The 12932-nt window shown below is 38.6% G+C and overlaps 1 protein-coding gene across 1 annotated transcript in view; it reads right to left on the bottom strand.

The window, feature by feature from the left end:
- Positions 1 to 12578, bottom strand: part of myo3a (myosin IIIA) — a 65718-nt gene extending 53140 nt beyond the window's left edge. The window contains exons 1-2 of the mRNA XM_085468895.1: positions 12411 to 12578; positions 8184 to 8318 (exon numbers count right to left, since the gene is read on the bottom strand). Of these exons, the coding sequence (XP_085325021.1) occupies positions 8184 to 8318; positions 12411 to 12578 (303 nt within the window). The remainder of the gene's footprint in view (positions 1 to 8183; positions 8319 to 12410) is intronic.
- Positions 12579 to 12932: the final 354 nt, after the last annotated feature.

The following is a 12932-nucleotide window of genomic DNA, read 5'->3' as shown; positions in this document are numbered from 1 at the left end:
ATTCACATAAAATTGATATAAGCAGCAAATCATGGCATTTGGGAAGCTGGAAGTAATAAAAATTGGTCCATTTTCCAAAGCAGTAATTTTCTAGAGCTTGGTACAGAACTGAAGATGTAGACAAAGCTACTGATTTGCTGGCTGATCAACGTTCCTCTTGCTTACGGCTACAAACTGTAGTTGGTGGCCAAAAGAGTGAGATCACAAGGAGTAGGTAATTTGTAGAGCTGCTTTAAAGGATCGAGTTGGAATCTGACTATGGCAGCTCCTTGGTGAGGTGTTTTGGGCTGGAGATGGTGACTCGTGCGAGGGAGGTCTGGACATTCCTGCTTAGACTGCTGCCCCTGTGACCCAGACCAGATAAGCAGCAGATAATAGACTGATGGGTGGCATTTTAGCATTAACAGCTTTTTAAAATTGAGCTAGTTATTATCTTGTCCCAGAAAGTTCAATTTGTTCATCTGCAGGGGAAAAGTTTATCTAAGACTGAAATATGAGCAATGAAATGTTTCTCCTAGAGAGAGCACTGCGTCCAGATGAAAAGAAGCAACTTTCTGCAATTATTATTATCTTATACTGTACTGTAATCTTGCATTATACCTCAACAAGACAACGGTAAAAGGCCCCGGTGGTACCGGCGGAACAAGAGCCACTAAAGTCAAAGTTACTTCTTTGTGTATCTTGCATTTCCATATCTCTTTGAAACACTTTGTCTTTCTTTCCTTGTGCATTTCAGGAATTATATATCACTGCAAATACATTTTATTTCTCATTAGTAGTTTTGTGTCATGTTCATTTGACTTTGTATGTTAACCTCAAATTGAAATGCTGGCCCAAGGTTGGAATGGTAACTATAATCTGTAATCCTTCTACGACACTGAAGGTGAAGCAATTCTTTGACCTTGACGGTGCACTGGCATAAGTTTTCAATGATGTGCCTGTTGTCTGTTTTCTATCTGCCTATCAATCTGCCTATTCATCAGGAGCCCGGAGGACTGTTGCAGGATGGATGGCATGTATCTCAGCTCCCACATAGGAAGCTTAATCACGTCTCCTCCCGGCTATCAGACGTGCAGACAAACTGCAGTTAAGCAGAGAATACCGCAGAGGTTTTCACAGACAGCACAGCACTCTGACAATGAGCGGGGCCTGACGTCAGTCCACATCATTGCTGCCATATCACCTGTCATCATTAAATTACACGAGGCAGACAAAGGAATCCATATTAATGAGAGGTCCGATGTCCCGGATTTAGGTGAGCTAAACGTTAGTGCTCTCACCTTAGCCACAGCGGCCACATCAACAAGTGATCCTGGACATGAACATTAATTATTAGAGATGTGGTGAAGACCTAAATCTCTGCAGAAAGGAAACGACATTGGGAATGTCATAGATGATTGAATTTAATTGTTTAACTGCTTAAATCACATTTACTAACCGTTCTATGAGCTTTAGCACAGATATTCAAACACCTCAAGATTACGGTTTCTTTTCAGAGGCAGAAATTTTAACACTGACAGGAAAACTTAGCCTTTAATGTCAATCATGGATCTTAATTTTAATCTATGACCTCTTTGGTGCTCGTTGATTCCGGTTTCATTTTGTAATCCCATGTTGTCATGCAAACTGGTCAGCTTTACTTTACTTTTGCACTTGCTGAGCATTATCTCTCATGCATGAACTGGGCTGCTTTGAACCATGGCTTTTGCCATCTTCCAGTTAATCTTTGACGTTGTTTAAGCTTTCAGCCTAGAGCCCAGTGTTCATGCCCAATTAGAGGCTATGTTTTCACACTCTTATTAGTTTTCACTTGCTTTTTATCTTTACTCTTATTCAGTCATTATGTTTAGGCATCACAAATAATTGGCAAGGTTTAAAGTACCACAAAATCCTTGGTACGGTTAATGCAACAAAAACTGTTTGTTGAACTCTTGTTGTACTCACTTTTCAAGCACTTTTTTCTTGTGTTATAAATGAAGTACATCCCTTTCCTTTAGCATTTCCACTCCCTAAAAGTTCAGTACAAGATGATTGAAAGAGAGCCTTTTGTCAATCAGGAAGTAAAAAGAAGGAAGTAAAACTCTCACACTTCAGCAGCTAAATCTGGTTAGCTATGAGACCAGTTAGTAACCCAGTGTACTGTATTCCCAGGACACCGTTTCTACATTTGCAAAACCCCAGCAGCTTTGAAAAAAACCCATAGTATTTGACACACCGAGATCAGGAATGGGTTACTTGGTCAGTTTTTGTGGATGGCTTCTCATCTGCTCCTTTGCCTTATTGAGAAAAACCATGTTGACATGTTGCTCACTATTGAAGAATGTACCAGCAATGGGCTTCAAAATTATTTTTCTTTCTGACACTCATAAAAATCATGAGTCATTTTTACAGTTAGAGACGATTCAATGGAGTTTGATCTTTCCTTGTTACACATTTCACAGATTTGGAAGAGGAACGCACTGCAAGAAAAGATTTGTTAAGATTTGCGCTCTGTCTTGCTCATCATGTCAAAGAATAAACAAAGGAACACACTGAATATTGAGTGGTCTAGTCTCCATTACAAATGAGGTCAGGTGCTTGTTTAGTCATGTAAATGCAAGTTTTGCATCAAAGACGAGCAAAGAAGTAGATAAAAGAAAGGTAAAGATGAAACAAACTAAACACAGGTGCTCGCTTTAGCCATCTTTCATTAACAGTGTGATTGCATAAAAGTTTAAATTTACATTGTATTTTTTTAATTACCTCATTTATGGATGGATATACCGAGTTGCAAAAGGCTCGAAGAAACATGTTCCCTGTGTGTGTGTGTGTGTGTTTGTACTTGTTTAAATATCTTTGTGAGGACCAAGAACTGTCATTATACTTGTGGGGACCACCAATAAATATGAGGACCAAATGCCAGTCCTTGTGAATTTGAAGGCATGTTTTGAGGCTCAAAATGTTGTTTTGAGTTTAGGGTTACAATTAGGTTATAGTTCAGTTTAAGGTTAAGCATTCATTTCTGGGGGGTTAGTGTTCGTGTTAGTGAAATCGAGGCATTGTATCTATTCAATGTCCTCATTAAGATCTGAAAACAAACGTGTGTGCGGCATGCTGGACCATCTCCAGAGAAGAGCACTCCCATTGTTACCGTGGCCTTATCGTTTACACGGAGCATAATAGCCGAGGTGTCCACTTTCTGGCACCGTTTATCGAAAGGTCTGATAGAGGGAAACTATTTCAAAACATCATTGTCAATTAACGAGTGCAAAGGTTAAGAGGATGAGCTTGGAGAGAGAAAATGGGTTGAAAAATCCAGGACAAATTGTTGACTTTGACAGGGTGTCCAAGTAGAATGAAGCGAGGAAAGCAAAAAAGGGACAAGCAAAAAATTTTTCATGTGTTTTCAAGCACTGATTCAATGACTAGGGAATTTGTGAACTGATTAAGGCTCACATCCTAACACATGTCCTAAAATGTGTAGGTTAGATTAGTTGGTGATTGTAAAGTAACCATAGGTGTAGAGTTCAGAGTGTGTGATTTTCTGTCGCTCTGGGATAGACTAGCGACATGCCCAGGATGAGCCCTGATTAAGTTTCTCCTGAACCTTCGAGTCAAGTCCTCGTGCGATCCAGTTTTTGTGTTTTGTGCCACGCTGAAAGGGAAAGCTGTATAGGCTTACTAATGAGAAGCTTCGAGAGATTTATCTCTCTTTTCCACTTATCATTTATCTTTCCCCAGACAACAATGCTAATTATTGTTTTCTTCATGTGCAGACTCTTTATGCAATTTTGGTCCTGACAAAGAATCTTCATAAGCCAATTTCTCCTACCACTGCTGCTTGCTTTTGCTGTTCATTTCCTCCGTGATAGAAAATGATGGTGTAAAGGTTTGCGCTTCAATAGATTGAGTTATCTTTTTCTGCTTCTTCTCTGAGCTGCTCACTTTAGCGGCCGGGGTTTAATTTAATTAATCTGCACACATAGATGAATGACGAATGACATTTTTTTAGCAATCCCAATTTTTTTTTAAAAAGCACATCCCCAGAGTGATGCAATTTTGATTTAAAACTCCAGCATTTTTTATTTTAGCTCGATAGAAGATGGTGAACATTTAAAACAAATGACCTTTTAAAGTCTCACAAATGACATGCACATCTAAATTAGCTCCTTATTTCCAGTCAGAGAATAAAAGTCGCTCTAGCGTCACTTTCTTTGAAGTATTTTCAAGCTCTCTGGTAGCAATATTAGGCCTTTATACATGAAAGCATGCTCATCTCTGCCCACATCTGCTGTGATAAAGGAGAACACTACAGAGGCAAAGCCAAAAGCTCGTAGACCCCAATGAAGGGCTAACAAAGTAGCGGATGCAATTTGTATGAATTCTGCTCATAATGAGCGGTCTGCTGTCAGTGCAGGGCAGAGAAAGGCTCCTCTCAGCAGAGCTAAAGGATGGAAAATTACAGTTTAGAAAGGAGGGCCAGTAACCATGGTGAATGACCACCTCACTCCCTGCTTTCCTGTCTTTTTTACTGCTAAAACCCCATGTGCATCTACTTCAGAGCACAAAAACACACACGCACAACACAGCCACTTATTAAACTGTCAGGCAGTGATTTCAGCCTCAGGATTAGCCACCAGATTTGGACTGCTGGTTGCAGATTTGCAAGGGAAATTTTGAGTGGATATGTAACCACGGGGAATAAACAAAGATCACAGCAGATTTATAGTTTTACTCATAGGAATTAAGCCCTGGTAGATAATTTCACTGAACACTCACATGAAACTATCTTAAAAAAACAATAGCACTTTCTTTGTTTTCCTTCAAAAGGATGGTGCTGTCAGCATCTTGATATCTGAGAGAAGTAAATGCAGGGTCCTCTGCAAAGGTCAGGAGAAAGGAGATTGATGAAAGGGGAAGGAAACTCAAGATGGAGAGGTGAAAACTATCTATTGGGCTAGCATAACAGTGCTGCTGTTGATGTGAAGCCCACTGAGCTTGGATTACAGAAATATGGACACTTTGTTCTAGCACTGCTGTACCTGACAAAGGAAAAATGTTCAGTGTGAAACAATAATCTCCTAACAGTGGAAAAAAAGGTAGCGTAATAGAAGAACAGGATGAGTATCTTAAATGGAAATCCTGTCGGTCTTCATTTAGCTTTTGTATTTGGTTTTTTTTTTTAGCCTTAAGACTTTGTTTGGATGTTTAGGAAGGGAAACTGGTTGTAGATGGCCTGGGGAAATGGGGCTTTTGGTTAAAGGTTAGCATAATTTTTTGTTGGGTAAACAGTGGTACTAAGAGGTTCATTTATCTATGCCACAAGCTTGTACGTGGTTTTGTTTCAAGCTAAGTATCAACATCAACTATTTCAGCACATTTAGATCTAAACCTTTTAAAAAATCTTTTCACAGAAATGACCCAGGGGAGCTTTTGTTTGTTAGGCAAATGTATAAAATACCACAGCATGGAGCCACTGAGATATCCAACATCAGTAAAAAAAAAATATAAGCATGAAAAAGAGATTGAAAATCATTCTTTATATTCAACATCAGGCTCGATTTAAATAATGCTTTCTTAACTTCGTAAAAAGTAAAAGGTAACAAATAAACAGATACACCAATAATATCACTAACTAGGACTAGAAATTATTAGTAAGATGATAAGCAACAACAGCACAAAAATACATAAAGATTTTAAAATTGCATTTATGTTATTTACTAAATTTATCTACACTGGTCTCATATCATCTCATGTGAAGTGTGAATGTCACAGGCTGCTGCATACTGCTGTTATTTAGAGCCTAGCTGGCCTATTTTGTCCTACTCTCAGTCTGAGTGCACCTCCTTTTACTCCTCCTCACACAAAAACACTTAAATAATATTAATGGAGTTGGTGACAACATGTTCTTGTCATAGTTAAGTCTGAGAGTGACGTCAATATAGCTGTTCAGTCATCTCAGCTAATTTAATCACAGCATGCTGTTGAAATAAAATCCCGAGTTGCTGCTAATACACAGTGTAGTGAATACTGAATACTGAAGTGAATCGATTGGCCTGTTGTCACCAATATCCAGTCTAGTATCCAATCCAAATGTGAAATAGGTACGCCTAGGGATGGGTATCGTTTAGGTTTTATCCAATACCAGTCCCAAACCGATACTTTTGAAACGGTGCCGGTCCTTAAACGGTGCTCGAACCGGTGCTCGAACCGGTGCTTAAAGAATGAAGAACACAAACTTTGTCCAAAAACCTCTCATGTTTAGCTGTTTTTTTGTAAAAAGATAACAATGTTAGCCTTTTCTGCAGCTATAGGGGATTTATGATATCACTCTTGGCTGGAAGCAGTGCTTAAACAATGGAAAAAAACCCACAAACTTTGTCCAAAAACTTCTCATGTTTAACTGTTTTCCACTTTTTCTTTGGTCATTTTAGCCTTTTTGGCCAGGGTGAAGGGAGCATCTGCCATCAAACAAGAAGACAGCCGCATGTAACTACAACGGTGTTTGCTAGTTCACCTTACCTGCATTAATTTAATAACGTGGTTAGCCTACTCAACGTAAATTACACACGAACAACGAAAAGAAGTCCAGAAGTCCAGACGCTTTTCTTTGCAAGCTCCTTTGACTACGATGACCTGGATGACTGAGAACCTTCACAGACATACACGAACAACATTAAGCTACTCACGCAGAGAAGCACGGCTGCTGCTGCCATCATGATCATCATCATTTCTGCTACACTGGCAGGGCTAGGGGCCAGGACTCTCCTCTTCGGGTTTTTGGGGGATGTTGCTAACTCCGGGACCGATAACAGGCACCACACCCGCAGTAGATGTGCTCCATGTGAGGTCTCGCAGCAAGCTATCAAATACAGCGCATTTCTCGGCTTTTAAAAAACCGCTATGCGTCGCCAGGTGTTTCATCAGAGTCGAGGTGTTACCTCCTTTGCACAGTATCACCTTAAAGCACTTGTTGCAGGCTGCTGAGTTTGCATCTTTTGCTGTGAAGTACAGCCAGACTTTTGACTTAATCACCAGAGGACTACTTCAGCCAGCTCTGAAGGCTTCTCCTCGCCTATCCGCAAGTCTCCTCCCAGTGACATAAATTGTCAAAGTCATACAGAAAACAGTGGTTTACCAATGGCAGCAAGAAATGCTCTCTGGGGCTCATGCATGTGTATTTAAGGGATATTTCAGAAAAAAAGTGATTAATTAACCAGCAGACCAACATTTCCATCCCTTGAGACAAATTACATTATAGTCCATTCGCCAGAAACACCACACACACACACACACACACACACACACACACACACACACACACACACACACACACACACACACACACACACACACACAAAGAAACACATCAACCACCCTTTTGGACGATGGCTGTTTCATTTCTTATCAAACCTCCTTGAGATTGCTGACAGTGTTTTCCAGACATCTCCAGGTTTGTACTGCTCTCTATCAAAGCAGGAACACAAATTACATGGTCCGACTGCCAAAAGGCAAAGAAAACCAATATCTGACACAAACACTTTCTCTCCTCTGAGGTTGACCTCCATTACATGTTTGTCTGGAGCTTGACATTTCTAAAGGGCTACAGCAGAAAATGAAAAAAGGAGAAAGATGGAGAACGGGGGGAGCTGACAGGAAGGATTTTTGAGGAGTACTGAAAGCAGCAGCAGTAGCAAGGTCTCCTTGAACCTTCATGAAAATATCACGGCTACATGTGGCTTTTCTCGTGCATCAGCAGGTGCAAACAAGGAAAGGCTAATTCAAAAAAGGCAATTTCAGTGTGTTGTATCTTCAGTTCTACAACAGAAATCAACTACAACAAGGAACATTTCAACCTGTGCTCCAACTTTATACAGAGGGTGTATAAACTAATACATGAAGACAGCTCCTGTTAACAGAAATCCCTGCTGTGCTGCTCTCAGCAGGGCGCTCACAACACGCAATCTAACCTCCCCCCCTCCTGGTACTAACTGGCCTGCGACCAAATCCCCCAGGTGCTCTATAAGTAAACTCCTAGACTGCCCATTGTGGCTAAAACTGTTACATAATCCCTGACCGCTGTACATACCTGGCAAGACTTCCTGTTTGTAGTATAATAAGGCTTTTGCACCTACAGTATATGCTCTCTAAGATCCAAGTCAAATCTGCCTGTGACAAAAACACAGCCAATGTTGTGCTCTTACCTCTAGTACGAGCCACAGCTGATCCCCACATTTGATGTCCTTCTTGTAATACATCCCGTAAAACTTGACCACATTGGCATGGTCAGAAAGAGCTTTGAGGATGTTGTATTCAGCTTCAATTTCCTCATCGATATCCTGAAACACAAGAGCAAACATCAGCTAAATGTGTACGACACACACATTTTAACACCTACAATCTCATCTTTAGCTATTTTTTTTACCAGCCATATTTTATCTTTGAATGTTTAATGCCAAATAACAGAGTAATAGAGGTAATACTAATTACTACCTGGACTACTGTCTAGGCATGAGTTAAATAATATTAATACCATTTTCATACTGGTAGAAAAATTTGAAATTATGAACTGGAGAGGGTTACTTCACATAAGATAAAAGCTATTACTTTTTTAATAATCCCAATGTTGGGGAATTTTTTTGTTACAGAAGCTAAAAATAAGACCAAACACACCCAATTAATAGCCTGAATAATTTTAGCTTAATAAAATAAAATACAATCTTACTTTAAAGTAAAAAGTAATTTGTAAAAAGAACAAAAATTGTATATTAAAATAATTTTATGTTTAAATACAAATATTAAGAAATGACAAGAAATACATAAGAGTAAAATATCTAAAATTCAAAAAGCAAAAACCGAATTCAAATGAATTTAGTACAATAAATATATCAAATATCAGCTGACATGTAAGTGGCTCAGTAACAGTCATGCTCATTAATAACTAGTGTATGAAAGTGTTACATAATGTATACTTTTATCACTGTTTTTTACTTCAAAAACAACAAGCCATGTTGTTTTTGAAGTGATCTATAAATAAAGTTGGATTGGATTGGCTGATTGACAAGTTGTTACATTTACAAAGTTATTTATTGCTTGTTACAGTGTTTATGCTAAGCAGAGCTAACCATCCACTGGATCCTGCTTCTCGGTCCTCTTAGTTTAACTCTAACCAAGAAAATAACAATATAAAGATCAGCTGAATGGATACTTTGTTATTATTGCTTACATTTTTTCTTTCATTTATTTACCTTCTAGACTTTGTGGAGAAAACTGTAATTTATTTGCTTTCTCTCTCAACTTTTTCTATTCCTACACCAGTAGTGATGAGGAGGATACTCTCAACTATCTTCATTCAAGAGAACAGTGACAGAGTTGTGGTGATATCACAGATACACAGCCAATGCAATGTCCATAAACCAGACTTTGAGAATGATTCATTTCTTTGTCCTGTGATTTCTAAGACATGTATCTGCAGCTCCTCATTTAACTGCTTTGCAACCTTTTTAAATATCAAGAACGTCATCGGTTGCCTGATTTGATCAAAGAAAAACAGAGCGACCGACCTTCGGACACTATGCAAAGTCTCCACCATTTATTCTGCAATTTAATGTGGGCGAAAGGACATATCCAGGACATGTTAAATACAGCAGTCATCGTATACTCTTCTTCTGAATGTTGCACGGTTATTAAAGCCTAAAGACCGGGAACTTTTAGCATATAATGCAAATCGTGCTGGTGGACATTTAATCTTGTACAGTATTTAGTACTATATCACAAGTGATAAACAGTAGCAGTACTACAATAAATAGTACTGAGCAGAATCCTATTGTAGTTGGTGGCATCGGAAGTCTGACACCCCTCGTACAGAGTCCTGAAACCAGATTTTTGATTTCAAACATATGGTTTGGGGGTCAAAATGGGCACAGCAAAGACTCTAATTCCAACGGATGGTTTTGGAAAATGTGAAGGAGGGCATAATTTTTTAGACTTCCTGCGTTCATACTAAACCAAAGTAATTACATTTTTTTTCATGTTTTGTCTGTAAAAAACAAAAAAAAAAAAAGTTTTATAACTACAACAAAGACAGGGCAACAAACTACTTAACACTTTGTTGAAATTGCACCTTTGATATATGAAGATTTCTTAGGGACTAAATGTGCAGTTAAACTTTTTTTTACACTGACAGAAATGGGAATTTCAAAGATCCAGGCCACTTAAGATCAAAGTGGCTATATGTGGCCCACAATGTAAAATGACTTTGCTTTATACATTTAATGTAGCTTAAGGTAGAAAGCAAAAGTACAGAAAATTACTGGACTACAAATCGCTTTTCATCAAAAAAAGTAAAAAGAAAAAGATAAAGCTTGAAACTAAACATAACATACAGTATTTAAAAAAATCTGTACTGCATCTTCTATATGTGAACGAAATGAGTGCAGTGATTAAGATTATGGTAATGATGCGCTTTGCGTTTCTTAATAATTAGAAACAAATCCCCTCCCAAATTAATGAGACTTGAAGAGTGTGTTTAATAGAAGAACCCTGCTGCTCATTAAATGCCTCTAAATAAACCATGCACTATAACGTAGACTCAAAATAGACAACACAATCGATGAAGAACGGTAACAAACAGACTACTCAAATATGGTAATGCTCAGAAATGTAACACATCTGAAGTAATCTTCTGTAAATGGTAAATCTAGTAATTATAAAAAATGTTGACTCTATAGGACAGATCAGTCCCACAATGTCAAGTTTAACATCATGTTTCCCTGCAGCATGACAAAGTCTTCTTCTCATTAGGCCGTTTCTTTTTTTTCTTCTCCTTCTTCACACACTTCTGCTGTAATGCCAAATTTGTGTTTTGGCTCTGTGCTAAAGCACCCCACAAGCAACGCAAGTCCAAAATGATCAGAGTGCTAAACTGATATCATCAGAGGCAATTTGCTGAGATAATTTGCTGATGGTTGTAGATGGGAAGAATAGTTACAAGAATCTCGCTTGAGGTGTTTCCAACCTGCTTGGCTTTATTCTCTTCACAGGCTGAGAACAAAGCAGAGCAGAGTGATGTTTATCTTACCGAGGGCAGAGCTAATAAGTCAGACTACACTGACGATTTGATTTTTTGTGCTTGCAAAGCCAGAGGTTTTTCACATCATAAAGGTTTTTCTTTCTTTGTGAGATGGTGGGGCCTTTACTGTTTACTTCTCAGTAAGTTTTCTACCCAGCTATTTAGATTTCCTTTTAAATACCAGCTGGTATACATAGCCTATGGGCACGCTTCAGATGAAATGTAAAGAAAAATCATGACTTTTAACCTTGGAAGATCATGTGCACTCCCTGTTCCAGATATAAATCTCTAAAAAAAAAAAAAAGGTAAAAGGTAAAAAATAATGAAACATATAAAATACACATTTTCAGTTTAAAAAGATGAAATTTGATCACATTTAAGGTGTCATACAACAGGGAAAACTACACTAACAATCAACTAAAACTAAAGTAAAGATGTAGGAAAGTAAAAACACCCAGAAATCGATGATGTAAATTAAACACTTGCCATGTCACAAGACATAAACGTGTACTTCTTGTGCCATCACTAAGAGCAAAACAATATGTATAGATATATATACCAATCAGGCATTAACATGACATTATGCTTAAAATTGTGTTGGTCCCCCTTTTGCTGTAGTTGGGGCCTCACTTGTTTAACCAGCACAATCCACAGATGGTCGATTGTTGGCATCTTGTTGGCGCTTTTGGTGGCAAACAAGCCTCAGCATGGGCACGGTGACTGGTCTATAGCCCCATAAGCAACAAACTATAATGCACTGTGTATTCTGACACCTTTCTATCACAACCAGCATTGCATTTTTACCGATTTGAGCTACTCTCATCTGCTCATCTGTTGGATCAGACCCAATGGTCAGCCTTTGCTCCCTGTGTACATCAATGAGCTTTGACTGTCCATGACACTGTTGCTGGTTCATCTGTAGCTGGTCAGTGAGTCATCAGAGCTTTGGTAATTTTTACACACTGTGCACTTGGCACTGATCAGTTTCGCTCTATAAGTTCTTGGTCTGACATTTTGTGGCTGAATCACTGTGTTTTCTAAATGTCAGATGTGAAATATGTGGAATATTTAGGAGGGAAAAATTTCACAAATGCACCTGTTGCAATGGCCACATCCGTTGCAGTGCCATACTGAAATTCAGTGAACTCTATAGAATGACCTATTCTAAGCGCTGGATTCCCTGAAAACACCTGAATTCAAAGATTAAGTGATATGATCCAGTACTTACAGAAACAAATTACAAAAACATATTACAATTCCAGATTGTAGCCGTTACTTTCTTTGTTTCAGTCATAAAAAATATTGAAGAAGTCTTAAAGCTCTTTCACAATGTACTTACTATGTAACAAACTCAACTTACATGGATCGGATCCAGTATCTTCACAGCTGCTTTACTTCCATCTATTTTATTAAGCACCTTATAGACTTTTCCATAGGTCCCTTTACCAATTGTCTCGATGATTTCCCAGGTGTCGGTCGGATCTGGAAAGTTGTCAAAGACAATCGATTTCCCTGATCGTGGAAACATCTTTAGGAGATATCTCCTGCAGAATGGGAAAAACACATGTACATGTGGGTCAGTGATAGAGAAGGGGCAGGCGGTAAGTTGGGGGGGGGGGGGACATTGTGCTGTGTGTGACCTATATTATACACCAGTTAGTGCAGCTATACTGTTATTAATCCATGTCTGAACTGAGTAAACACATTAGTAAAGAGCTCAGATGAAGGGGATTTAAAGCTATTGTGCAAGTACATAATGTACAGTAGATCTTTTCCTTCAGATTCTAAATTCAACACCTGAAGCTTAATCAGATGAGTGTTCAAAGTTCACGGTTTGTTTGGGAATTAAACTGGAAGTGTTTTACTTGAGGATAATCCGGGG

Source organism: Copadichromis virginalis, linkage group LG9, assembly GCF_057382275.1.
Source record: "Copadichromis virginalis isolate Kocher_CV1m ecotype Utaka linkage group LG9, C_Virginalis_male_GT1.1, whole genome shotgun sequence".
In the NCBI taxonomy this organism is placed as follows: domain Eukaryota; kingdom Metazoa; phylum Chordata; class Actinopteri; order Cichliformes; family Cichlidae; genus Copadichromis; species Copadichromis virginalis.
Note: the sequence above shows the minus strand (reverse complement) of the source record. Positions and strands in the feature narration are given on the sequence as shown.